This window comes from Manis javanica, chromosome 13, assembly GCF_040802235.1.
Source record: "Manis javanica isolate MJ-LG chromosome 13, MJ_LKY, whole genome shotgun sequence".
Lineage (NCBI taxonomy): Eukaryota > Metazoa > Chordata > Mammalia > Pholidota > Manidae > Manis > Manis javanica.
This window is the reverse complement of record NC_133168.1, coordinates 57,780,448-57,806,012: the sequence shown is the minus strand read 5'-3', so window position 1 is coordinate 57,806,012 and position 25,565 is coordinate 57,780,448. Positions and strand designations below refer to the sequence as shown.

At 39.7% G+C, this 25,565-nt stretch overlaps 1 protein-coding gene across 1 annotated transcript; it reads left to right on the top strand.

Moving 5' to 3' along the window:
- Positions 1–650: 650 nt before the first annotated feature.
- CITED2 (Cbp/p300 interacting transactivator with Glu/Asp rich carboxy-terminal domain 2) lies at positions 651–3,026 on the top strand. The gene is made up of 2 exons (XM_017661186.3): positions 651–901; positions 1,359–3,026. Exon 2 carries the CDS (start codon positions 1,367–1,369, stop codon positions 2,171–2,173), a length of 807 nt encoding a protein of 268 aa, XP_017516675.2. The 5' UTR covers positions 651–901; positions 1,359–1,366; the 3' UTR covers positions 2,174–3,026.
- The last annotated feature ends 22,539 nt before the right edge of the window (positions 3,027–25,565 follow it).

The following is a 25,565-nucleotide window of genomic DNA, read 5'->3' as shown; positions in this document are numbered from 1 at the left end:
AGCCGCTGCTGCTCCCCGCCCCCCGCTGCTGTCCTTGAAAGGAGTGGGGAAAATTGCAGCTACACGCAGAATATCTAGATCAACTTTACCTACTGCCCCTATAAAAACACAAAGGCATAGCCCGGGAAAGCGTGCTCTGGGGAGGGGCGTTATTCGTCCGGGGCTTTAAAACAGTACTGGAGGAAACGGCCGTTCTTCGCAGCCCGGGAAGGCTTTTGCAAAGCCGGGGAGGCAGCGGGACACTGTGGAGGGAGGAGGCGCAGAAAGAACCCCCGTAGAAGGCAGCCCAGATCTCTTGGCGACCGGGGTGGGAGAGACGCGGGTAGGGGATCCGGCCAGAGAGGAGTGGTGAGCTTTCCTCGCTTCTCTCCGGGCAGGCGCTACCTTCCGGCTGGGAGTCCGGGGAGGGTTTTCGTCCCGCGCCGGGGGCAGTTGGGCTGGCCCGGGTGGGAGGAAAGAAAGGAAACCAGAGCTGGGGGCAGCTGGGCGGCGCCTGGGCTCTCAGCCACTGCGCACGTGCCGCCGGCCGCGGGGACGCGGATCCAAGACCGGATCCTCTAGGCCCCAAACTCCAGAATCCGCGTTTTCGCACCGCCCGCCCGGGAGGCTCTCGCTCCGCCCTTCCTGAAATCCCTTATATTAACTGTGGCCAAAGCCCTAAGAAACACAGCTCATTGTTGGCAGCTGCCGGGCTGTCTTGCCGAGCTGTGAGGGCAGCGGAGGGGGAATAAAAGGGAACAGCTCCGATTCTGCTCCAGCAGCCGCTGCAGGACCTCGGCGTTCACATCGCGATAGCGAGCGCCCCGCACGCCCGGAAGGGCCCCTCTATGTGCTGCTGAGCCGGTCCTGGACCCGACTGTCCCGCCCTCGGTCTTCGGAGCAGAAATCGCAAAGACGGAAGGTGAGCGCGGCGGGCGAAGCCGGCCGGGGCTCCTGCCAGCCCAGTCCTCCGAGGGCTGGGTTTGCCCGGAGGAAGAGCGTGAGGCGGGGCTGGGGAATAACAACAGGATGTGCAACAACAGGATGAGGAGGGCCGGTTTAATGCCTGAAGTTCGCGTCTGGGCTACGGGGCACTTCCTTTATTAGGCGTCTTCGGGGAACAGAGGGGGGTGTGGGCTCGAGTCCCGCGCGGTCGCAGGGGAAGGGTCTGTCTGTGCAGCACCGGCTCTGCTGTAGGTGGCGGGTCCGCTCTGGCGGCGGGCCCGGGTGCACAGGCTACTAGTGGGACCCTGGGGATGGTGATTCGCAGCCGACGTACGTCCGGGGAGCCGAGGGGACAGAAACCAGAAAAAGTGGGGTATGCCGTGGTGGGCGGCACGTGTGGCGCGCGTCTTACCGTCTGCCCTTTTCACTTTTAGGACTGGAAATGGCAGACCATATGATGGCCATGAACCACGGGCGCTTCCCCGACGGCACCAGTGGGCTGCACCACCACCCTGCCCACCGCATGAGCATGGGGCAGTTCCCGAGCCCCCATCACCATCAGCAGCAGCCCCAGCACGCCTTCAATGCCCTGATGGGCGAGCACATACACTACGGCGCGGGCAACATGAATGCCACGAGCGGCATCCGGCATGCGATGGGGCCGGGGACTGTGAACGGAGGGCACCCCCCAAGCGCGCTGGCGCCCGCGGCCCGATTTAACAACTCGCAGTTCATGGGCCCCCCGGTGGCCAGCCAGGGAGGCTCCCTGCCGGCCAGCATGCAGCTGCAGAAGCTCAACAACCAGTATTTCAACCATCACCCCTACCCCCACAACCACTACATGCCGGATTTGCACCCTGCTGCAGGCCACCAGATGAACGGGACAAACCAGCACTTCCGAGACTGCAACGCCAAGCACGGCGGCGGCGGCACCTCCGGCGGCTCCGGCGGGGGCAGCACAGCCGGCGGCCCCGGCGGCTCCTCGGGCGGCGGCGCGGGCAGCACCGCTAGCGGCGGCGGCGGCGGTAGCAGCAGCATGTCAGCCCCGGTGGCCCACGTCCCCGCGGCAATGCTGCCGCCCAATGTCATAGACACTGACTTCATCGACGAGGAAGTGCTCATGTCCTTAGTGATAGAGATGGGTTTGGACCGCATCAAGGAGCTGCCAGAACTCTGGCTGGGGCAAAACGAGTTTGATTTCATGACGGACTTCGTGTGCAAACAGCAGCCCAGCAGAGTAAGCTGCTGACTCGGTCGCAACCCCCTGGCGGAAGAAATCAAACCCCCCCACCTTCGGTGTGAATTAAAAAAACATTCCCTTAGACACAGTATCTCACTTTTCAGATCTTGAAAGGTTTGAGAACTCGGAAACAAAGTAAACTATAAACTTGTACAAATTGGTTTAAAAAAATTGCTGCCACTTTTTTTTTGTTGTTTTTGTTTCGTTTTTGTAGCCTTGACATTCACCTCCCTTATGTAGTTGAAATATCTAGCTAACTTGGTCTTTTTTGTTGTTTGTTTTTACTCCTTATTTCCTCACTTTCTCCAGTGCTCAACTGTTAGATATTAATCTTGGCAAACTGCTTAATCTTGTGGATTTTGTAGATGGTTTCAAATGACTGAACTGCATTCAGATTTACGAGTGAAAGGAAAAATTGCATTCGTTGGTTGCATGAACTTTGAAGGGCAGATATTACTGCACAACTCTGCCATCTCGCTTCATTTTTTTAACTATGCATTTGAGTACAGACTAATTTTTAAAATATGCTAAACTGGAAGATTAAACAGATGTGGGCCAAACCATTCTGGATCAGGAAAAGTCATGCTTTCAAGTTGGCTGTCCCCTTCCCCCATATGTACAGACAATAATAGGGTGTGGAATGTCGTCAGTGGCAAACATTTCACAAATTTTTATTTTGTTTCTGTCTTCAACATTTTTGACACTGTGCTAATAGTTATATTCAGTACATGAAAAGATACTACTGTGTTGAAAGCTTTTTAGGAAATTTTGACAGTATTTTTGTACAAAACATTTTTTTGAAAAAATACTTGTTAATTTATTCTATTTTAATTTGCCAATGTCAATAAAAAGTTAAGAAATACTTGTTTTCTAGAAGTCATTTGGAGGCGGGGTGGAATTTCCTTCGGAGGCTTTCTTGTTTTCTCTTTAAGTTGAACACTTTAGTGATGAGAGTAAGCATTCCAAAGGATAAATTACAGGACACTAAAACAGGTCACCATGAGCTTAAGCAGAGAGCAGGATTTAACATAATTGGCATAATGCTTCATTGTTATCATTATAACATGCCTATTGGTGTGGTTTACTCAAAAGCTGCAAAGTTGTCGAAGAGCATCTTTTTTTCCTAGTTGCCATCATATTCAAGTGTACTCTAGAGTTAGAAAGGTTTTTAATACTTACTGTTATAAATATTTTTTCAGAGGGAGGGAAGGGGAAAACCAAGTGTTTCTGGTTATACCTGATTCAATTACATGAAGGTAGACTGGAATAACACTAAGAGACTGGTGAGGATGGCATTACATAAAAGCTACCTTTATCTCTAGTGATGAATTTTCTAACTTAATCTCTGAAATAGCTTCTGACTGGTTTATAGTTCTGAGAGGAAGAGGGGTTGGAATTCTGCCTTGGGGCTTTCTATTTTGTTCTATAATATTTAAAATTTACACAGGGAGGTTGATTCAAAGGTCAAATTACAACCGTCACAAGATACTCTAAAGCATAGCCTGTTTTCCAGAATTCTGAGCTTTTTCTGTTACAGGCAGTGGATTCAAAGGACATAAGAATATCACTTTAATTTTCCCTGCATGCGTTATCAAGAAGACATAACCACACTTAAGTAGGTATCAAGTTCTGCCTTATATAGCCAAGCAAAGGAAAAGTATTGTTAAAATCTCAAATTATCCCAGGTGGAAGGAGAAGGAATTTTGTTTTTCCTTTCATGTTTTCCTAGCTTATAAGAGCAACACACCTACATTTAAGAAAAAAATTGTCTTTTAACCCACTAGACTGGAGTAAAAAGAATATAGGTTGAGGAAAATCTTACAAGTAATACTTTAAAAGAGCATTTCATTTAGACTCTTGGGCTCTAATCTTAAATCCCATATTTCATAATAAAAGAAAAATGAGAGGAGGGTTTAGAGAAGTGTTAAATTACAGTGAGCCTGGCATGGAGGCTGATTTCAGTATAATTCAGATCACCTACATTCTGTAATTCTATTTCCAAAGCAGGCCATTAAAATTAAGATGCTGACTCCACTGGGTTTTTTTATACCTCTATAACTGACACCTCCTTATTAAAAATTATGTTCTAAATAAATAATTTCTTTGAAAATAATAATTCAAAACTCTTTCACCCTGCTTAAAAAGCTGATCCAGATTTCCCACATTAATAGTTAAAGCTGAAGTTTTCTTCAGCTAAAACATGTCAATACTAAATCTGCAATCAGCAGTAAATCTTCCTGGCTAAGCAGTTTTACAGTAAGTTTTACTTTTTTATTTTTTTCCAGAGGCTCAAGTGAAAAAATATGTTTGCATACATATTAATATAACAATTCTAGTTCTTTTTCACTGGTGCCAGGAAAAAAGGAAAGCTATTAGAGGCATTGTTTTTCTTGCATTAAGAAAAAAGCAAAAGAATTGTCTTGCCACCACCCTTCATTATTTATTCTGCCAGGGAATAAGCCACAACACCTGCTCTGTCACTAAATTCCTCCTGCTGCTCTAACGCCGGAACACGTATGTGGAGATGCAGAGCCCAAGGAACTATTATTAGATCCTGAGCCCATCTCTGCCAGAAAAAAAGACTCACACAGAGGAGCTGGGATAAAAGCAATTTATTTTCAGCACAAATACAAACTTCTCTCACTTTCATTCACTTGAATGATCTCTATTTCATTAAAACTCTTCCTTGATCAGCAATTGAGCAGATTCTATGTGCTATCTGCAGGTCTCTTAAGCAGAGAAAAATAACTCCTTGTTTGAACAACCTGATTAATGAAACCTGTACAGTGACCTAGATCACTGGGCTCCTGGCGGACATTTGCAAAACCTTTTGTAGTCTTGCTTCCTACTAAGTTGCTTAGAGCATATGGGGAAATTTGACCTCTGTACTTTGGCTGTTTTTCAAAAAGTTCTAATATGGTACAGGAGAGCTTCTGTTCTTTAAGCTCTGCCCACAAATCGACACTCCATGCTTGATTTTCAAGAAAAGATCAATGATAAGCAACAGCGCCACATTATAGAAACATGTCAGGAAAATAAGAACACACTAATAAAAGCTTGTCCCTGTGCCTTGTGGCTGCTAAAATCCCGGTGGCAGTATTTTTGTGGAGCTGATAAAGACGTTACAGCTATGGATGGGTCTTTGAAGAACAGTTACCTAATCACCACTGTTTATGGGGTGCTAGGCTAGAGCACTAGTACCAGAAGGCTGACATCTATTGTGAAGTTTATGGTCTCCGTGACTTTTACTACTGTAAACGCCTGGGATAGCTATAAATTGATGTCAACAGTAAAGGCCAGATCCTTTAGAGCAAAATATTAATCCACTAATCTATTATGGGTGGCCGGCTTTGAAATCTAAGCTTTGCAGTCCTAGACCATTAGGTGTTTTCGCCCCCTTGTGGAATTTATTTAGAAGGTCAAAGGAAAGCTCTTTGCTCAAGAGGTTTTTTTTGTTTTATTGTTTATTTTTTACCATTTCTGAAGACTTTACCTTCTTTCTTGAAGTGAACAGCATACATCGGAGCAACAAAAATTTTATCAAAGAGAATTCCAAACTAAATATCCTTTATGAAAATAAGAGTGTTTTATTTACCAAAGTACCTCAACATATGATTAAATGTAATAGAGATTTGTCTCACATTTCAGAATATGCATTGGCTAAGGGATTTTCTTTTTAGAAGTATAATGAGGAATGATTTAGCTTGTCAGTTAAGACTAACACTCTGCACCCTCTTAACGGACTATTGCTTTGGAATAAGTGCAAAATAATAATGCATTTTTATGGGGTTGGAAAGGTGGAGGGAAATATCCAGGAATGCAGAATGTAATTATCTATGTTGGAATGTGACCAACCCACAGGCTCTAATCTTGTGAAAAGGGCCACAGGATGTGTAATGAGACTGAGTGTTGCTGTCTATCTAATTGATTCAGAAAAATTTACTTTAAAATAAACTTGGCAGATAACATTGTCTCCAAAAAATAAATAAATCTAGAATTTAAGGAATTTAGGACCCAAGGCATTGGCAATTTTCTTCTCTCCAACCGTGTTGCTTTGCTAGCACAAAAGAGGTGTTGCACGCAACTTCAGAGATGGTATTTATCATTTTGGTACTGTACCTCTATCATCAGAATCAGAGCTTCCAGACAGGTTGAAGCAAGAAAACCATTAGTAGCACATCAAATGACTTAGCCAATAAACCCCTATTATCATGTGTTCTATTTGTCTTTTCCCCCCAGAATAGAAGGAACAATGGCAATGTCAGAATTTTAATTGCAATGGACTGGCTTAAATTACTTGACCTATTTTTATCCAGGAAGGAGAGAAATTATTCTGTTTTTCCTGGTAGTAATACTTAAAATTTTAAATTGTTGAAAGAAATATAAGGACATTTTCTATCAACGTGCACTGCTCATAAAAAGTTTCCAGTTTGTAGAAATAAGACTCACTTAGAGTTCTGAAAAATTTTGAGATACCTGAAATAAAGAACTTTATTCCCTAATGGAGGACTTAAACTCCTAAGTAAAGCTAAATAACAAATTGAAAATATCCTAAGAGATGCTGGTGTGAATTTCTATAGTATTTTGTTATTTATGAACACAATAAAAGAAATGGTAAATAAAAGAAACGGTAAAATAAATAAGGGTCCACTGTGTTTAGGAACTGTTCATAGAACTTGGGAAAGAGAATAACATCAATCCCCTTCCATACTTTCTACGAACAAACAGTGGCTTTCAGTAGCTAGATCCTTATCAGTTACTTCTTTCCCCAAGGTGAACACTCAAGTGTCAGAGCCAACCCCACAAGCTGGTTAGTGGTGCTTTTTGGGAATTTTGCTTGGCTAAACCAAGACATGCTGGGTGAACTATAGCAGAAGAAAGATGAACGATGAGTATTATAAGTTGCTTTATATGTCGTTGGTTTTCATTAGGCTGAACTAATCTGAAAGATTAGTGAGGCCGGGCACAATGTGGGTGAGTTCAGAGGTTCACAGGATGCTTGGAATTTTCCCATGTCCCCCATTGTGCTCCACCCTGAAATCCTTCCCTTTCTTCCCTCTCCAGTAGAGTGGTTCCTTGATTATATTTTGGGTTGCCAAGCAAAGCAGACAAGGGAGTCTGGTTCCAAAGAACCCTGTGACCAGGTTAGTGTGGTGTGCCTTGCAGGAGATACACAAATAAGTGAGTGGCTTTGAAAAGTTAATAGTGCTAAAAAAAAAAAAAAAAGCCTGTCAGTCCATTCTTGAAAGCTGGGTGGGGAGCAAGATTTAGGCTTGAGTGAGAGTCAAACATAAAAATCAGAAAAAGTCATCAGAGGACAGCCAACTCCAGGTTGGGATATTATTTTATGAACATTTGTAAGGGACAGGATGTTGGAGTGAAGGAAATGTGATCAGGGCTATGGAAGCCTTTTCTTTTTGTGTCTCCCCAAGGACTGATAGAAAATTTGGCTTTGTGATTTCTTTAAGTAACTTAGTCACAAAGTGTTTTTATTTCTGTTAACCCACCTTTTTTTTCTTGGTTTCATGACAGTGAATATCTCCACGCTGACAAACACATAGTGCTTAAATTGTGCATAAAAACCCTTAGGTCACTTTGTAAGTACTGCTGCATTACATTTATTTTGGGTAACTCTTTGATCAGGAAGACAGGCAAGATGATGCTAGTTTCGTATTTCTTCTCTTTAAACAGTGTGTTAAGCAAAAACACAGATGCTGGGGCCAGTAGGTGAAAAGCGATCCAACTGTTGTGTTCCTCATCTGAACCTAAAAAAATGTATCAAAATGTTTCTTAGATCCCGTCTGACACCATGTTTTATAGCAATCATCCTTGGCTGTCTGGGGCCACTCCTCTAGGAGGCAAATGGGAATGGGTCGAGGGTAGAAGAGGGCAGTGACTTAAAAAACATATTCTATGCTATTTTGTATCTGGGCAAATGTTTAAATACCCATGATTTTAGTAAGACCTTTTAAAATCTTGAGTGATAGGGCATGGATCTTTTAAATGGTGAGGAACACTGTTTAGACTACTTGGGATTAAGTCACAGATATTTACCCTTCCATCAACATTACTAAACAGATCATTTTGTTGACTGAAGTTTCCTGCAACTGGACTGACTTCATTGAGCAGCTACTATGTGATAGGCATTATGGTAGGCACTTTGCATACCCAATCTTATTTCATCTTCACAATATTCCTTCAAGGTACATGTCTTTATTTCCATTTTAGATCCGGAAACTGAGATTCTGAAAGGAAGTAAATTGCTCAAGGGCAACACAGCTGAGTGGTTTTCTAACAAAGCTTCCAGGACAATTTTCTAATATATAATACTGCTGTTCTACACCAAATTACTCTTATTCTCAGATGCCACCAATTGTCAATGATCAGTGAATTTAATAATAAGGCTTTAGGGGAAAAAATACTACATTATATGTTCTTAAATTATAAAATATACTAATACAACTATGACATGTATCTATCTATAGAATGACATGCCATTTCCCTTTGGGATTCACAAGATTTGGGTCTTCATCTTTCTAAACCTAGTCTAAGGAGTCTTCTAAATGAAGTTTGGCCCCTGACAATAGCATCAGTGGTGAGTTTGCCTAAACCCTTTGGAACAGCTTCACCTTGTTCACACTACAAGTCAAATGAAAGAATACCAGTAATTTAAATTGCAATCTTGGGAGTTTTTACCTTAACTGAATTACATATTGCTAAATAGTCAAGAGTTTCTTACAGAAACTGAGCCAACACCTTAGCTTTGTCAACTCTGTAATCTATTGAGAACATCAGTGACTAAATTCTCCCATGTAAAAAGGACCACATCACAAATTGACATAATGCCTGGAAGCAACTATGGCTTAACATCAACTGTAAGATTCAGGCTGATTTTAGAATATTGATATGTTAAAAAAATGTATATCTTAAAATAGAGGAAATAAAGTATTTAGTTACTTTACATTTAGATAAACTTCCTTAATCCATCTAGACTTTCTTGAGGTAGATGTACACCACTTCCACTTGCTTTGTAGCTGTGTAATTTAATCACTGTTGGCCTAAGTTCCTCCATCAGTAAAATGAAGTTTTATGTTTAATTAATACATCCTGTATTCAAATTCTCATGAAGGAAACGTAAACCCAATCCTATCATTTTCTTCCTCTGGAAAGTTGGGGTATAATATTATAAAAGTCCTTCAAGACCTTTATATCCTATTTTGCCATTCTTTTTCCAAGCTAACTGTGAGCCTGTGCATGTGCCTACCATAGTTGGGTCACCTCTCTTAATGTTCTCCTTCATTGTAATGATGACCACTAGAGTTGACTGCTGAAATTTCTCAATCTGTAAGCAAATAGCGAAATAACACCACTCACAAAATATCTCTAGTATATGCCACTTGCAAAGATATAGGTAACCATATAACATTCTGTGCAGATATAGTAGTTAAAGTATTGAAAATAATTCGATAAGTTCATTTCAGGTTCCACTTTATTTTCTTAGATTAATTTCATTTTTCCAACTTCATAAATACCGGACAGTAAATATTTGAGGTCTCCTTCCTTCAAGCAGCTCTTCCTGGACCACACCATCATCATCACTGTTACTGTGTATTTTCTCAAAGAGACAATCCTTTATATAATGCTAAAGTAGAGGAACCCAGCAGGTGTTAAACACTGTACGTTGATATTTAAAAGTCTTCAAGCAGATAAAAGGCTCCTGTCTATGTCCATTTATTTCCCTTTGCTCAGCTTCCCAGCACATAGTCTCTTTTTGTTTTACACCACCACAGTCCTCCAGTTTGGGGAAATCAATTATTTAACTAGGTGAGTAATAGATTAGTTGAAAATAGTTGTACAGGGGGAACTGTACATCATAATACATAACTACCAAAGAAATAATTATTGATGGACATGTAAAAACAATGTAGCTCAATGATAAAATACTACAATAAAGTACTTGTTTCTTTCATTACTTGGCCACTAGGTGTAGCTGAAGGTCTGTAAGTTCATATTTGCACTAGGTCACCTAGAAACTAGACTCACATGCTCCCCCTTAAATCACTCCTCCCTCCTGTTTCTCCTTCTACCTCTCAAGCCAGTCCAGTTTGATGTCTTATATTAAGCCTTTGCTCTTACCTTAAAATATTGGTGCTTGCCAGACTTCTCACTTAAACTCTCTAGCCAATTGCATAAATTCTTAAAAATTCTGACATAACATAGATACTGAGGATTCCAAAACCTGTATCTCCAGCCCTAACCTCCTTCCCAAGCTCTGCATGCTGTTAAATACACACACACACACACACACACACACACACACACGCGCGCGCGCGCGGAGACTTCTGATAAGCACAGTATGTTGAAGACTGCATTCAGTCCTCTCTCCCCTAACCTCTGTGTTCACATTCCTGGTTAATGAAACTACTATTCATCCTGACCTCTCAGGACCATGCATTCATAACTCTAGTTAGATTTCTTCCTTACTCACAAACAGCCCCCAACAATCCAACTGATGGATTCATTCAATAAGTTCTTGCCTTTGCTGTCTTTTTGCCTGAACTGTGTTTTCCTTCCTGAACCATCCTTGCGTCTTTGTTAGAACTTGCTTCTTCATTGACCATACTAGCTAAAATGGGGAGGCACACCTTGCTCTTTCCACATAGCATTCCCTATCCTTTTACTCTTGCTCAATTTTTGTTCAGAGCACTCATGGTCTTTTGAAATATGTCTTTAGAACTCACCCATCAAAAGGTGGCATCTAGGTCTCTTCCTTGAATCTACTGAATAACTTCAGAAGCTGAGTCAAAGAAGACCATGCAACTTCGCCTGGTTCTTCTGACGCACTAACCTTTGGAACCCTGATCAGCAATATAGGAAGTCCAATTATACTGAGGTGCCATGCCGTGAGGAAGCCAGGCCACACGGAAAGGCCATGTATGGGTGCTTCCACCGATAGGCCCAGCTCAGGTCCCAGTTGATAGCCAGTAACAACCTCAGTGTGTGCAAAGATGCCTCCATGTGATTTCACTCTCCAGCTATTGACTAGCCCTGAGCTGCTGAGTTTTTCCAGTTGAGGCCCTAGACATTAGACATCACAGAACAGAGGAAAACCATGCTCATGGCACTCTTTCTAAATTCCTGTCCCACAGAACCCATGGGCATCATAAAATGGTAAATTTTGGGATTATTTGATAAATAGCTATTGTAACTAAATAGCACTTATCACCACCTCACATAATATATATTTTGCTTATTCAAAGTATTTCTTGATTTCTGTCCTTACATTATAAGCTGCGTGAGGATAGGAGTTTTCATTTGCTTCATTCGTTGTATCTAGAAGACTTGTACATGACAGGTGCTCAGTAAATATTTGTTGAATAAATGAATGAGTCAATTAGTGAATGAATCAATTTCGCCTTTATTGTATCATTTTCTCCATTTCCCTCCTATTATCTTAATTCAAACCCTATTTCTTACCTAAGCTGCAGTAACTTCCTATCTGGTCTTACCTTCTCCCATTTTACCCTCTACCATCTATGCTTCATGCTTCAGTAAGAGTTATTGTAAAATATAGATTTGGTTCTATTGCTCATGTCAACTGAAATGGTTAATCCAGCCAGTCATGTTTATCCCATATTGATGCTGTCTCCCGATAACAACAGATTAAGCCATAGGCAGGTAGCTGTCTGAAAGCTAGCACATTGGCTGGCCAGGAAAACTCCAGCCAAGAGACAGAGAAACCACAGGCAGATCGCAGTGGTGCTTACAGCCTCTTGACGTCCTCTCGGGACCATGCATTCACACTGAAGGCCAGAGAAACTAGCTTGCAGAAGTCAGCGGGAGAGTGGGAAACCTGGTCAGAACAAATACATACTAAGAGACCATATGACCCCAAATGCAGTGGGAGAAAGAAGATATGTTTGTCCTTGAGAGTCTTCTAATTTTTGATTCAGAACCCATCACACTTAGCTGTACATAGTTCCTACAAGTTATCCCCAGACTTTTCTTTCTTTGCTCCAACTTGAGTGATTTTAAGAGGAACATCTATTTCATTACTCTGTGCTTTTGCATATATTATTAAAGTGTTCTTTGAGATCCATCTCAAGTATCCTCTCCCAGAGACCTTCTCATATGACTCCCTACACTCTGGCACCCTTATATGTTATAGATACTTCTATGTATTTGTATTTATCACACAGTACTACAATAATTTAGTAACAACTATTTAGTATTAAATACTTTGTAATTATTTATTTTAAAAAATCTGCAGCTACAAATAATAGAAATTCTGACTTTAGCTTTAACCATAAGGAGATATATTATCCATCCTAAATCAATGGAAAGAAAAGCTCTGAGGTTACTTAATTCTATCAGCAGGGACTCTAGATCTCATCTCTCTACTGGGCAATCCCCAGAGTCACCACCCTGGACTGGTAACCGGTGGGCATCAGCAGAGCTTAGATGAATATGGACACAACAATGTCTCCCCAGAAGTCTCTCTTTCTGTGGCTTTTGTTTAAGGTGAAGATAAATCTTTTCACAGAAGCATTCCTCCCCTTATGTTTCATGTCACATGCCCTTTTCTGAACCAACTGCTGGAATTAATTTTACCATGGAATGGAATTAACACCACTGAGCAGCTGGAGTGCAGTAGGCAGAGACTGGGCCAGCAACTCCTGTACTAGAAGAGCTAAAAGCAAAGCTGAACCTTTCTGAAATTTTTGTTTCAACACACAGATTTTTTTTTTCTGGAACTGCAAAGTTTTATATTTTAAAGTTTTTATATTTCCAAAGAAGCTTTCTTCATATAATAAAGATGTATAGCCAACAAAACTATATTATAAATCACACAGAGCAGATTTATTTGGTAAAGGTTGAAATGCCTTCTATAAAATGATACTTGTTAATATGAGTAAATATCCTTCTAAAAAGAAGTATATGATCATTATATCTTGATTTCTAGCCCTTCAGAAATTCCCTTGTTTAATATGATTAATAAACAATTTCTCCGAACCAAGAAAATCATGTGTATGTTGACAGGTGATTAATCTCAGTGCAAATTAAGTAGAACCTAACATTTATGCACAAATTATTGAAGCTGTATGGTTTACTTCCACAATAAAATGCACAGATCCATATGCCAAAATATGTCTGGTAAGATTGAAATAAAGTGGATAAGAGAAACCTAACATATGACATCTTTTGTTCTAGCCACTCATTGTCCCCCCTCCACAAAATGCCCCTCTTTCCATTCCAGCCATGCACAGCTACATGAGAATTCCCAGGATCTTACTTGACCACTGGGATGGATTAGGGTTGTCAAATGGACTCAGTTGAACGAATCATCATCCTTGTTTCTCCTGGCTGCAGCCAATTTGTCCACAGATAACATTGATCCAGTAAAAACCTTTCTCAGGGAGTTTTTAACTTCATACTAGAAAGATCAAGGGTTTTTTTTGGGGGGGGGGCAATGAAAGGGTTATACCCAACTTTATTTCCATGGTGGCAGGTCAATCACTAAAATCCCATCCACTCAGAGCATGTCTTCACACAGCAAGTGGGCCTCTGGGCCTCTCTGCCCACCCAGCCATCCTCTGGGCCTCTGTCCTCAGCGCTGCCACCACTCCAGCCTCTGCTCTGCTCTCCTGCAGCCTTGCAGCCATGCCACTGTGTCCCCCAGAGCACTGAGCAGAGCTCTTTATACAGAGTCAATAACGACCCATTGCCCATTATGTGTGTAGTGAGCTAGCGACCAGGGCGAGATGAGAATCCTGGCCACAGGAACTCTCATTTTATTCACAACCAGTTTCCAAGTTCTGGGGACACCTTGTTTTGCTCTAGTCTATTGGCCAGAGTGTGGATTTAATGAATATTTATGTGGCCCCTTCGTGAGGTACTGGGTTCTCGCAGGTGTAGATGTAGCCTGGCTGTTGTCCTGTATCTTCTGGTCTCTTTTAGGGATAGTTGTATTTGTTGTATTTTCAAAAACATACATGGTTTTGGGAAGAGATTTCTGGGCTCTACTCACGCCACCCTCTTGGCTCCTCCCCTCTCTAGAAAGATCAAGTTTTAATCTATCTCTAATGAAGCAGCTATGAGCCTGGAAACTGCTCATAATAATGATTTGGAGATAAACTAATATGGAAATTAACCATATTTCCATCTGTGTGGAAGAAGCTAGTCTGGCAGAATAAAGATAATATGAAGAGAGAAGCAAAGACAAAAAAGGGAGCTGTTACCATCTGAGTTCCTGAGGTCTAGTTACAACTTTGCCTTTCCTGAAGTTTGGTTACATGAAACAATAAAATTTCCTGTTCCTGAATTAATTTGAGTCAGGTTCAGTCACAGGAACCAGAATCATCCTGACTAATATATACAAATATAAATTTCATCTCCATTTGGGTTTTTTGAAAACGTTTAATTGAAATATGAATTCGGCAGAAACTTCTATTTTAGATATTCTAGTGAATAACTTTAAAATGACAATATGAGGTACATAAACTGCCAGTATTAAAATTCACTTTTTTCTAGCATCCTTTTGCACAAATATTTCAATAAGCAATGGATGCTGATATGCGTCCAGATTTCACCTTCAGGAAGGAAGGGCTCTTCCCTGAGTTGCTGGGAATGCTGCCAGCAGACAGCCCACAGCCGACAACCCTCTTTCCGGATTACCTCATCACCTCGCCCAAGGTCACATCCCTTTCCCAAGGCAGCCTACCTCCAATCACTAATTTGGTATACAGGCCTGGCTCCCTCGCCTCAACTCAGGACGGCTCTGAAAGGCCATCGAGCTTTGAGCTTCCCATTAGGATGGGCTGAAAAGTTCATTGCTACTATATCAGTCTTCTCCTCCTGCCCAATAGGCTCCTTTCCCTTGCCTTCCAACATAGCTTCCAACCGTACTTGCCACTCAACTCCCAGCATGCCAATCTCCATCTCAGAGGCCACACCCTGAGGAACCCAACCTGCAATACAATGCTCTTTAAAAATCGTCAGACCATAAAGGTATGTGGCCCTTTAAGAAAAAATTCAATAACTATTTAAAAGCTCCTCAAATTTTCCTAGGACTCTGCTAAGCACCACAGAAGACAGAATAAAAGTATAAGGCATATCTCCTGCCCTTAAGGAACTCAGAGTCTCACTGGAGACATATAGCATAAAGCAGTTGTTTTCATACAGCTCAGCAGCAAGCTCAGATAAGGAAGACCAAGAGGAAGCCAAATTGGCACACAGTAGATGCTTCATAAATATTTATTGAATGAATGAATAAATGAATGAATGAATAGGAAGAGATATCTGTGAGCTGGGTTAGACTGTAAAATTGGTTTGAAGCCAAACCACATTTACTACTGCCACTTTTCTTTTATTAACCCACTTTATCATCTCCTACTTTTTACATTAGAAAAGAAAAATCAAACAAAGTAAACACACAAGATCCTACTAGGAGTTCTAGTAGCTTTGGTTTCAGAGAATTCTTGGGGAAAAGGGCCTGTGCTTATCCCTGTGCCAGATCTAATCTGTCCTACTCTCCGTGAATGGCCAAAGTGGACCAACCACATTCCCACCTCACAGGTAATCTATGGAGAAAGGGCTATTCTATAGCCAGTAATGATTGAACCGACATTGATCTTGATCGTAATATCTTACATCACTATAGTGTCTCATGGGGCTGAACTTTGCCTTATTGATCCTCACACCAACCACCCTGGGAGGTAGGTAGGGTAAATATCATTGTATCCTCCTTTCACGATGGAGAAACAGAGGTCTAGAGGTCCTATATGTTGGAGCCGGGATAAAAATGAAATCTTCCTTCGATTGCAGCCTTACCTACTCTTAGAATTTCCACAAACTTCTCATGGGATTCTGTTCCTGAAGGATGTCAGTTGAGAGTTACGGTTTATGTTCGTAATAAAAGAATTAATGTTTTACTTCTAGTAGCACAATTAGTTTAGACTCAGTAAAAATCAGTCAAGCTTAACCAAGCAGAATTTGTATTACTGTATATATTACTCAGAAATGATGTATTTGGATATAAGCATTGAATTAGAAAAACAGGGAAAATTTGTCCAATTAATTACACTCATATTTGAATAGATAAATATGTACATTATGTTCACACATTACACATACACAATAAATAGCTTCAAGTTTTATCTAGGATATTATTTATAATTACACAATTCCCCAGGAGATCAAAAACTAGATTCTAACAGAAACCTCTTTCCTTTTCTACTCAGTTGTACAGCATAACATCCTCTTCTTACCTGAGATACAATTATTTTAGATGTCTGCTTGGGCAGGTCCCTTGTGGGGTGGAGGTAGGGGTGGGGGTGAAAATTAATGGGAAACGAAATTATGCTGCCAGCTCCTGCAGTGCACCTTCAACTCCAGTCAGTTTGCTCTTTGCTCCACATGTCTTCAGCCAGCATATGGCAAAAACATCAGTTTGTTTTCTCTTCCCTTCATGAGTGAATTAAGATCATCTCTTGTACAGTCATTATTCTGTAAGGATTATTCTTGAGGATGATTTGATTTCCTATTCTCTTGTCTACTCTTGTTTCCACTATATTTACATCTCATTGATTCCCAGGAATAATGTCTTACTCAGCTCCATTCCATCTGCCCACATACATCATGAAGATTCCGTTTCTAAAGTGTTCTGTTCCCGAATCTGAGGCTCATCCCAGCAACCTAACAACGGACTGTATGACCTTGGCCAACACAATTACATCCTCACTGGCTTTAGCTTTCTCTTCTAGACAAAGGGGATAATTATAACTGTCCCACTTATAACTGTGCTTTGAAAAATGACAGGGAATCCTTAGAATGTATGGATTTAATGATCATGGTTATGCATTCACACGTAATACCTAAACGTTCTTAACATATTCAGTTGATTACCAATTTGAATTAATGGATGTTTAAGAATAGTGCCTGAGACAGTCAGCTGGTGCCTGAGCTCCTGGGCTGTCCAACAACTATCTTGTTCAGACTTGTGGTTCCCTTCTCATCAGTAAATATTCATACTTAGAAGTAAAACCTTTCTTTCTTTTTTAAGCATGTGTCTCCCCCACCCCTGTCGAAGCAAGCCATCTGTAAGTGTTGTTGCCAGAATTGAAGAGAAAGTAAAAAGGTCTAAGAAAGTGCTAATTATATGTCAGAAAAATTAAATCTTGAATGTTTTAAAGAGTGGAATGTTGAATTTGGCCATAGCTTATCTTACTATGGGAATAATTTGGCCATCTTTATTGAGTATGGAAAGAAGAAAATGTGATTGAAGGAACCTTTTCAGCGATTGCTTTAGCCAGTGCAAACAGGGAACTTTGTGGGGGGGGAAGCTATATGTTAAAGTAATTTTATAACCTAAAGGATTCCAGATGTGTTCAGATGTATGCCTTCTGAATATTAAGAGCTTGCCATGTAAGTCAGCGTGGAAATGCTGGGCATAGTTTTACCTCCCCCAGTGAGATAGTGATGAACATATAGAAGGTATTTTTAAATATGTTTTTCACCGCTACATAAAAAAACTAAATATTTTAAACCCCCTTGAGCTCATACACCATACTTCTGACTGGGAAAACAGTAAGCAGGTTGGATAATTCCTAAGCATTTGTTTAAAACTATTGACTAATGTAAAGGTGATCCTTCTGACAATATAAATACTCCTTTTATCTATTTTCTTCCTATGAATCTGTCCCAAGAAAGTAGTTCAAAATAAAGAAAAATATTTATTCATTACAATATTTATTGCAGCATATTATGTAGTGAAAAACTTTTGGAAACCTAGTCTTCATTACTAAGGTGATGGTTCAGTAAATTATGATTTAAACATGAAAGGAAAATGATGTAGTCATTTAAATGACATTATAATAGACTTTATTGAAAAGTGGAAATTCTGTGATAAAATGTTAAGCAATTCAAAATAAAAATCCATTTTACTGCTTGATCCCAACTACATAAAGATGTGTGTTGATAAAAGTCTGAAAATAAATATGTCAAATTGATAATACAATGGTTTTTGAACACAGGAATTAAGATTTCTTCGTATTTTGATGTACTTTTCAGTTTCTCTATAATTTATATATATTACATTTATAGTCAGAAAAAAGCTGAAGAAATTTTTAAAATAATTCTCTCTTTCTAAAGTTAACTGTATGAACTGGAAGAGAGGTTTGCCATGAACAAATGAGACATTACCCCAGTGTCAGAAACTAAAATAGTTGTTGACCATCTATCACGCCTCTGCCCTACAGGCATGTAAATATCTCCCGCTTCTTTTTTGCCACTTATGGAAACAGGTCGTCTATAACTTTCGAATTCTTCTATAGCCATTAAAACAGGGACAACTGACATTATCAAGAAGGACATTTCCAGATGCCCGTTATTATCCAAAGTAGTGATTTATTTACAGGTATCTCACTAGCTAGGTACTAAGTACCATTGTGTGTTTGGGGCTGGGGAAACAAGCCAGAAAAAGTAATACAGAGTTTACAGTCTAAGGGGAGAGGTAAATGTGAAGCACATAATCATTTAACCTGAAGACAGCAAGATTAGCGGGTGTTAGATTGAGGGCTAAGTCAGCCATGGCAGTATATGTAACAGCTCCGGAAGCAAAAGAGTGAATACCTAATGTTCTCCAATATCCAGTTCTTCTTCCCTTGCCTGCCCACAGAGGACTCTTCTGCTCAGTGTCCTTGTAATTTGGCAGAGTCATATGGTTAATTCTGTCCACTAAAATGTGAGCAGGAGTGACAGGCAGACTTCCAGACTAAGACAGTCTCTCTACTCCCTGACCTTTGACTGAAGAGGCCATGTGTTCCAAAGAACACATTGCAGGATCATGCCTCAGTCACTCAGTCACCACATGGACAGGAGTTGCCCTGGGCAGTCACCTGGACCCAAGCAGACTTCGCATTGACCTGAAATAAATCTTTCTGTGCTCAACTGCAGAGAATAGGGATGAAGAGGGAAAGGGGTTTATCCTGTCTTAAACATGGAATTTAGAGATTAGAAGAGTGTGATTGAATCAAGTAGATACATACCTTGTCAGTAGAGAGGATGTGCATCTAGAAATGAGAGTTTTAATTGTATCAGCTGTGGCTGACCTCATTATAACTTGGTCCCTAGGCAAAACATTCCCTAGTATTATAAATTGGTACTCACTCTCCCATTCTTAATTCTCCCCAAGATATGCCTCTGGAACACATGTTTTCCCAGCCCTATTTGTTTAATTTCTGGTCAGACCTCCCCAGTTGCAGTTATGTCAGTACACTTCACAACATACTGTCACCAATCCCTAATAGCCTGTTACCAAAACTCTTTCTTGGAAGATTCTTCTCATCAATGTAAAAGTCACATTTTAATATCCAAATGAGGTTCCTTTCCTTCCTCTGTCTTGAATATTGTCATCAAATCTATTTGCCAAGCACAAAATAAACAACATAAAGAGAAGCCTCAGCAAAGGAGACTTACGTTGTAACACAGTCAGTTCCACTCAGAACAGCACAGGGGAGATTATTTGGGGCATGCCACACAGATGTGCACTGCCACAAGCACATTGACAAGAGTTAGTTTTCATTGTCTAAATATAGCAATAGCGAACATTACACAGGGCTTACTGTGTGTTACCGGTGAGAACCAACACAACCATCTCCATCAGTCACACAAAACTCGAACTGGAAGAACTACCTCCGATTTCAACTTCAAAAGGTCTTAGGACTCTCATACCATTTCCTTCCTCATTCAAAACCTCACATCACTTTCGAGCTTGGAACTTTCAGCCCCATCCCCCATCCATTCAGGGAGACTGAGTTAATGACTGATCATGCCTATGTGATGAAAACGCCATAAAAATCTCTAGGCAGCAGAGTTTGGAGAGCTTCTGGGCTGGTGGACATATCCATGTGCCAGTAGGGTGGTGCCTACCAACTCCACAGGGACAGAAGCTCCAGACCCTTCCAGACCTCACCCTATGTACCTCTTCATATGTATCTTTTGTAATTTCTTTATAATAAACCAGTAAATGTAAAAAAAAAAAAAACCCTCACATCACTTCCATCAACCCTCGCTTTGAGAAATCAACCTACCCAAGAACTCTTACCCCTTGTGCTATCCCCAAACCAAACAACAATTAAAACTGTAGGCTTTCAAAATTAAAATGTTCTCCCTTGCTTCTGTAAGTTTATAGTTTGTTTATATCATAACAAGTTTCTTTATTTGAAGAGGAGGCTCTCCACAGTTTGGAGCATTCATCAAAATCCAGCTCTGACCTTCCTGCCATAAACCAGGACTGCGGAGCCACACTTCTGTGTACCGTCCACAAGGCCCTTTGTGTTTCTTTTGCTGGAAGGTGCTGGCTTATGGTGGACAGATGAATCCTATGTTGGGTCTAAGATTTCACTGATGCTTCCAAGCACTGAATTTTATTTTTTCCTGAGAAAATAATATTTTCCTCATTTATATCTGGAACTTTCTGATCAGATTTATGTTACTAGAAATTCTTGGTGGTACAGCATTCTCTATTTAACCCCAAATTTATCTTGTTACGTCTTCTCACAACTATTATTTTTCAATAAGAGGGAAAAGAACATAGAGTGATCAATAGATAGTCCGAAGTCCATGACAAAAACTGGCCCCAAGGACTTCTATGGCCAAGATGGAGTAATAGGTATCAGAGTTACACTCTTGCCTGAAACAATCAAAACAAATGGGTAAAATATACGAAGCAACAGATTTCAAGATACTGGGCATCAGGCAAAGAACACTCATCACTGAGAAATGGGGAACAAATAACATGAATCCTATGATTGCCTCAGCTTACAGCCTTGAGAGAATTTCCAGGCTAAACTATAGAAAATGAAGCCAGGGGAAGCTCTGTGGTCTCCCTGCATTGAGGAGATGGAGCTAAGAGTCTGGGGAAAACAATTACATGCAAAATATTGCAGAAAGTTAAAGAAGGACTTCTTCCCAGTTGATCCAATCCAGTCATTACCCTATGCCAATGCGAGACAAAGAGTGCAAGAAAGGAGCACTACAGACCAATACTTCTCATGACATACACGTAAAATTACTAAACAAAAATTTTAGCAAATTGAATTTTAAAAATGTATTAAAAGACCATCATGACCAACATGGCAGACGAGGGGGTGTTTATCTCCCAAATGCAACATTCAGAAATCAATTAATATAATACGCCATGTCAATAAACTAAAAAGGCAAAAGAACAGGGTAATCTTAAAAAAATTCAGAAAAAGAATTTAACAAAATCCAACTTTCATTTCTGATAAAAATTCTCAGCAAGGGAACTTTCTCAACCTGATAAAGGGAAAAAGGATATCTATGAAAAACCCACAGCTATCATCTTTAATAATGAAAAATAAATACTTTTCCTCTGAGATGAAAACAGGACAAGGATGACCACACTCACCACTTTTATGCACCATTTTACTGGAGGTTTTAGCCAGTGCAAAAGGCAAAAAGAAAATAAATAAATAAATAAATAAACAAACAAACAAACACCTAACAAACATCCAAATTGGAGAGGAAGAAGTACAACTATTTTCAGATGACGTTGGTCTATTTAGAAAATCCTAAGAATCTATTAAAAACATACTACAACTAGCAAGTGAGTTTTGCAAGGTTCAGGATACAAATATCAATAAACAAAAATCCGTTGAATTTCTATATACTAGCAACAATCAAATTTTAAAAAGCAGCACCATTTACTATAGCGTGAAAAATGTGAAAACAGGAATAAGTGAAAGACTTACACAATAACTCCAAATACATAAAGTAATACTATGTTCTTGGGTAGGAAGACAATATTGTTAGGATGTAAATTTTCCTCACATTGTTCTTTAGATTCAATGCAATCCCTATGAAAATCCCAGCGGGTATTTTTGTATAAGTTGACAAGCTTATTTGAAAGTTTAAATACAAAATTTAAAGGACTGCTAGGAACTAGAATAGCCAAAACAAATTTGAGAAAAAGCACAAATTTGGAGACTCTCACAACCATATTTCAAGATATAGGATGAAGCTACAATAATCAAAATGATGTATGTTTAACATAAACATAGAGAAATACATTGATGGAACAGAAATATAATGGAACAGAGAGTTGAGAAGCAAACCTACAAAAATATGGAAAACTGATTTTCATACAGGTGCAAAGGAGACTGTATAATAAACACACTGAAATAATTGGATATCCATATTGAAAACTGAACTTCAATCCACACATTTCTCCATATACAAACATTTACTCAAATGAGATCATAGATCTAAACATAAATCTTATATCTACAAGAAAACATAGGACAATGTCTTTGCAATCTTAAATTGGGCATAGATTTCTTAGATACAAAAGAAGTTTTAATTGTTCCTCTCAAATCTGAATGTCTTTTGTTTGTTTGTATTTTCTTTTATCTTATCTTATCTTATTTTTGCCCTTTGCACTTGCTAAAATCTCCAGTAAAATGGTGCATTAAAGGGGTGAGGATGGTCACATAAAAAAAGTGCAATATACTTTTTTTAATAGTTAAGAAATTCTGCTCTTTGAAAGACACTAAGAATGAAAGGAGAAGCCATAGGCTGAGAAAATATTTGCAAATTATACATCTGAAAAGACACTGTGTTTATGTAAAGAACTTTCATAACAACCCAATTTAAAAATTGGCAATAGGCAATTGAACAGATACTTCAAAGAAAATATGCAACAGTAAAGAAGTACAAAAGACGTGCAGTATCATTAGTCATTAGGGAAATGCAAATTAAAACCACAATGAGACACACCTAATAAAATGGCCAAAATTAAAACCATTGACCATACAAGTTGTGGTGAGAATATGGAGCAATTAGAACTCTCATACACTGCTGGTAATATACATAAAATGTTCAACCACTTTGGAAAGCAGTTTGGCATTTTCCTGAAAACTAAATATAAGTCACCATTCGATGCAGCTATTCTAACACCTAGATATTTAGTCAAACGAAAACAGACTTGTATATGAATGGGTATAATAGTTTATTGGTAATGGCAAAAACCTGAAAAACACTCCAATGTAATGTACAAATGAGTAGATAAACAATTTGTGGTACACCCAAATAACGGGATATACATCAACAACTAAAAGAATGAATTATTGACACACACAACATGGATGAATCTCAAAATATTTACGTTGACTGAAAGAATAAAAAAGAATACATACTATATTCCATTTATGTAAATTTTTAGAAAACAAGAACTAAGCTATAGTGATAGGAAACAGATCAGAGGTTGCTTGCAGACTCAGGGTTGGAGAGGAGTAGGAAGGATGAGGAAAGAGGTATTACCAGAGTATCTGGCATGAGGAACTTCCAAGAAGTGATGGATATTTTCATTATCTTGATTGTGGGTTGGTTTATGGATGCATATATATGTAAAATCTTATCAAATTTTATACTCATGTGCATTTTATTGTATGCCCACTATATCTCAATAAAGTTACTAATTAAATTTTGCAAGCTAATGTTCACCATTGGATGAAATTTACTTTGAGTCACCATTCAAAACTTTTCACTTTTCAAGGTCTGTTTTTCCTCTTTTCGACTGTTAATCCAGAGATAGTCTCAGTCCAAGTTTGCCCTTCTGCCAAGATGGACACCTTCTTATATGTAGGATCATTGTTACTCAGATTCCTGTCCTGCACACATCTCACAAAATGGTACTATTTGACCAATGATAATGTAAAATAACAGTGGCCACTCTGTTAGTGAAGACTTCACTCTATCTAGTGAAGTCTAGATATTTCCAAAACTGTCCATTTAGATTCATCTTAGAGTAAATGTATTGTCATACTCCTAATGTTAAATATACTATCTTTTTTGGTATAGAGAAGCTTCTAAACAAAACACTCATTCTCTAATAGCTTTAATCACAAGGAAAAGCACCCAAAGCCCATAGCTTATTAGAGTCTCTCTTTTGATCCAGGGTCAAATCCCTACCTTGCCACAAGGCTTCAGCAGCCAAAGCCAAATTCATGGTGGCGTCAGCTGGCACAGTCTCAGGGTCTTCCTGGCAGCTAATGTTATACAATTTTGGCACCTAACTGAAAATACACATTTCTGGCAAAGTGGCTTACATCCTGTAAGTTAGTCTTGCTCCTCTGTCATTGACTAGCCATTGTTACAACACTGTCCTTGCTACTCCCTTTCTCAGAAGAAGGAAAAATGCACGTAATCTGGAGTCACATCATACACCTCCCTAAAATTGGATGTCACTTGAGCAAAATTGAAATGCAGAGGAAGAAACCTAAACTGAATGAGTTCACTCTGAAATAGTATTTTTAAAATCCTGATTTGGCTAGGTTTATTCTGAATTGGCAAATTGAATTTTTTATCACCTGGTGGAAATTAGCATTATAATAGAAATTAGACTTGATTATAGAAAAAGCTTAAAGCTCTATTTTATGCACAATTAGGTCACAGATTGATCACTACAAAAAGCATCAGTTCCTACTAGGAGAAGCAACCAGTCTCTTGGATTATTTCATTTGGACAATGGTGGTTTGAATTATAGAAACTCCTCCATAAAATTCTCGAGCTAGAATTAAATAATCTCACCGCAAAGATAAAGGAGGTTGTAGAACAAATTGGTTGAAGGTTCTGGGGCAGCTATAGAAAACTGAGCTAGATTCACACCCAACTTTATTTGCATCTAAACCAACGTTCTCTTTCTCTTTCTGTAGAGGTAGCCCAGGGTTTGAAACTCAGCTCACCAGCTTAGGGTCTGCGCATCATGGCCTTTTATGTAAAAGAAGAGATTACAGTGATCTTGAAGTAGGAGATAACATCTGTAAATGCCTCCCATTAGTGTTTAACACAGAAGGCCAGGCAATACGTGGAGAACCTGACAATATGTGGAATTAACAATAGCAAAAAGGCTTTCATACCTAATGATCAGTTTTCTGTCCAAGGAGAATTTGTATTCAAATTGGCAAGAAAGAAGCAGCAGGATTTTTGAACTGCCCGGACACGATTAGGTGGAAGTCAGAGGTAGTCAGAAGAGTATTTATACTTGCTGTCTCAGCTCCTGTCTACAGAGTTATTCCAGCGTAAAGCTTGCAGGGGCTTTGTTCAGACCAGTTCTAAATGCCTGCAGAGCTAACAGCCCCACCCTTTGGAGACTATTACTTCACCTACCTCTGTTAGGAGACAAACTGATAGAATTTCCCATGAAGAGTATTTCTGGATACTAAACATTCATTTTCCTCTCTAGTCTGATTCCATTTATTTTTTATTCACCAGTGTTCAGTGATTTCACTTTGATTTATTCTTGTGTTTTAAACTTAACTCATGTTTTCCTCAGGCTACTTCATTCACCATCCAGCTTTCCCCATCTCATCCCCCCAAAAAA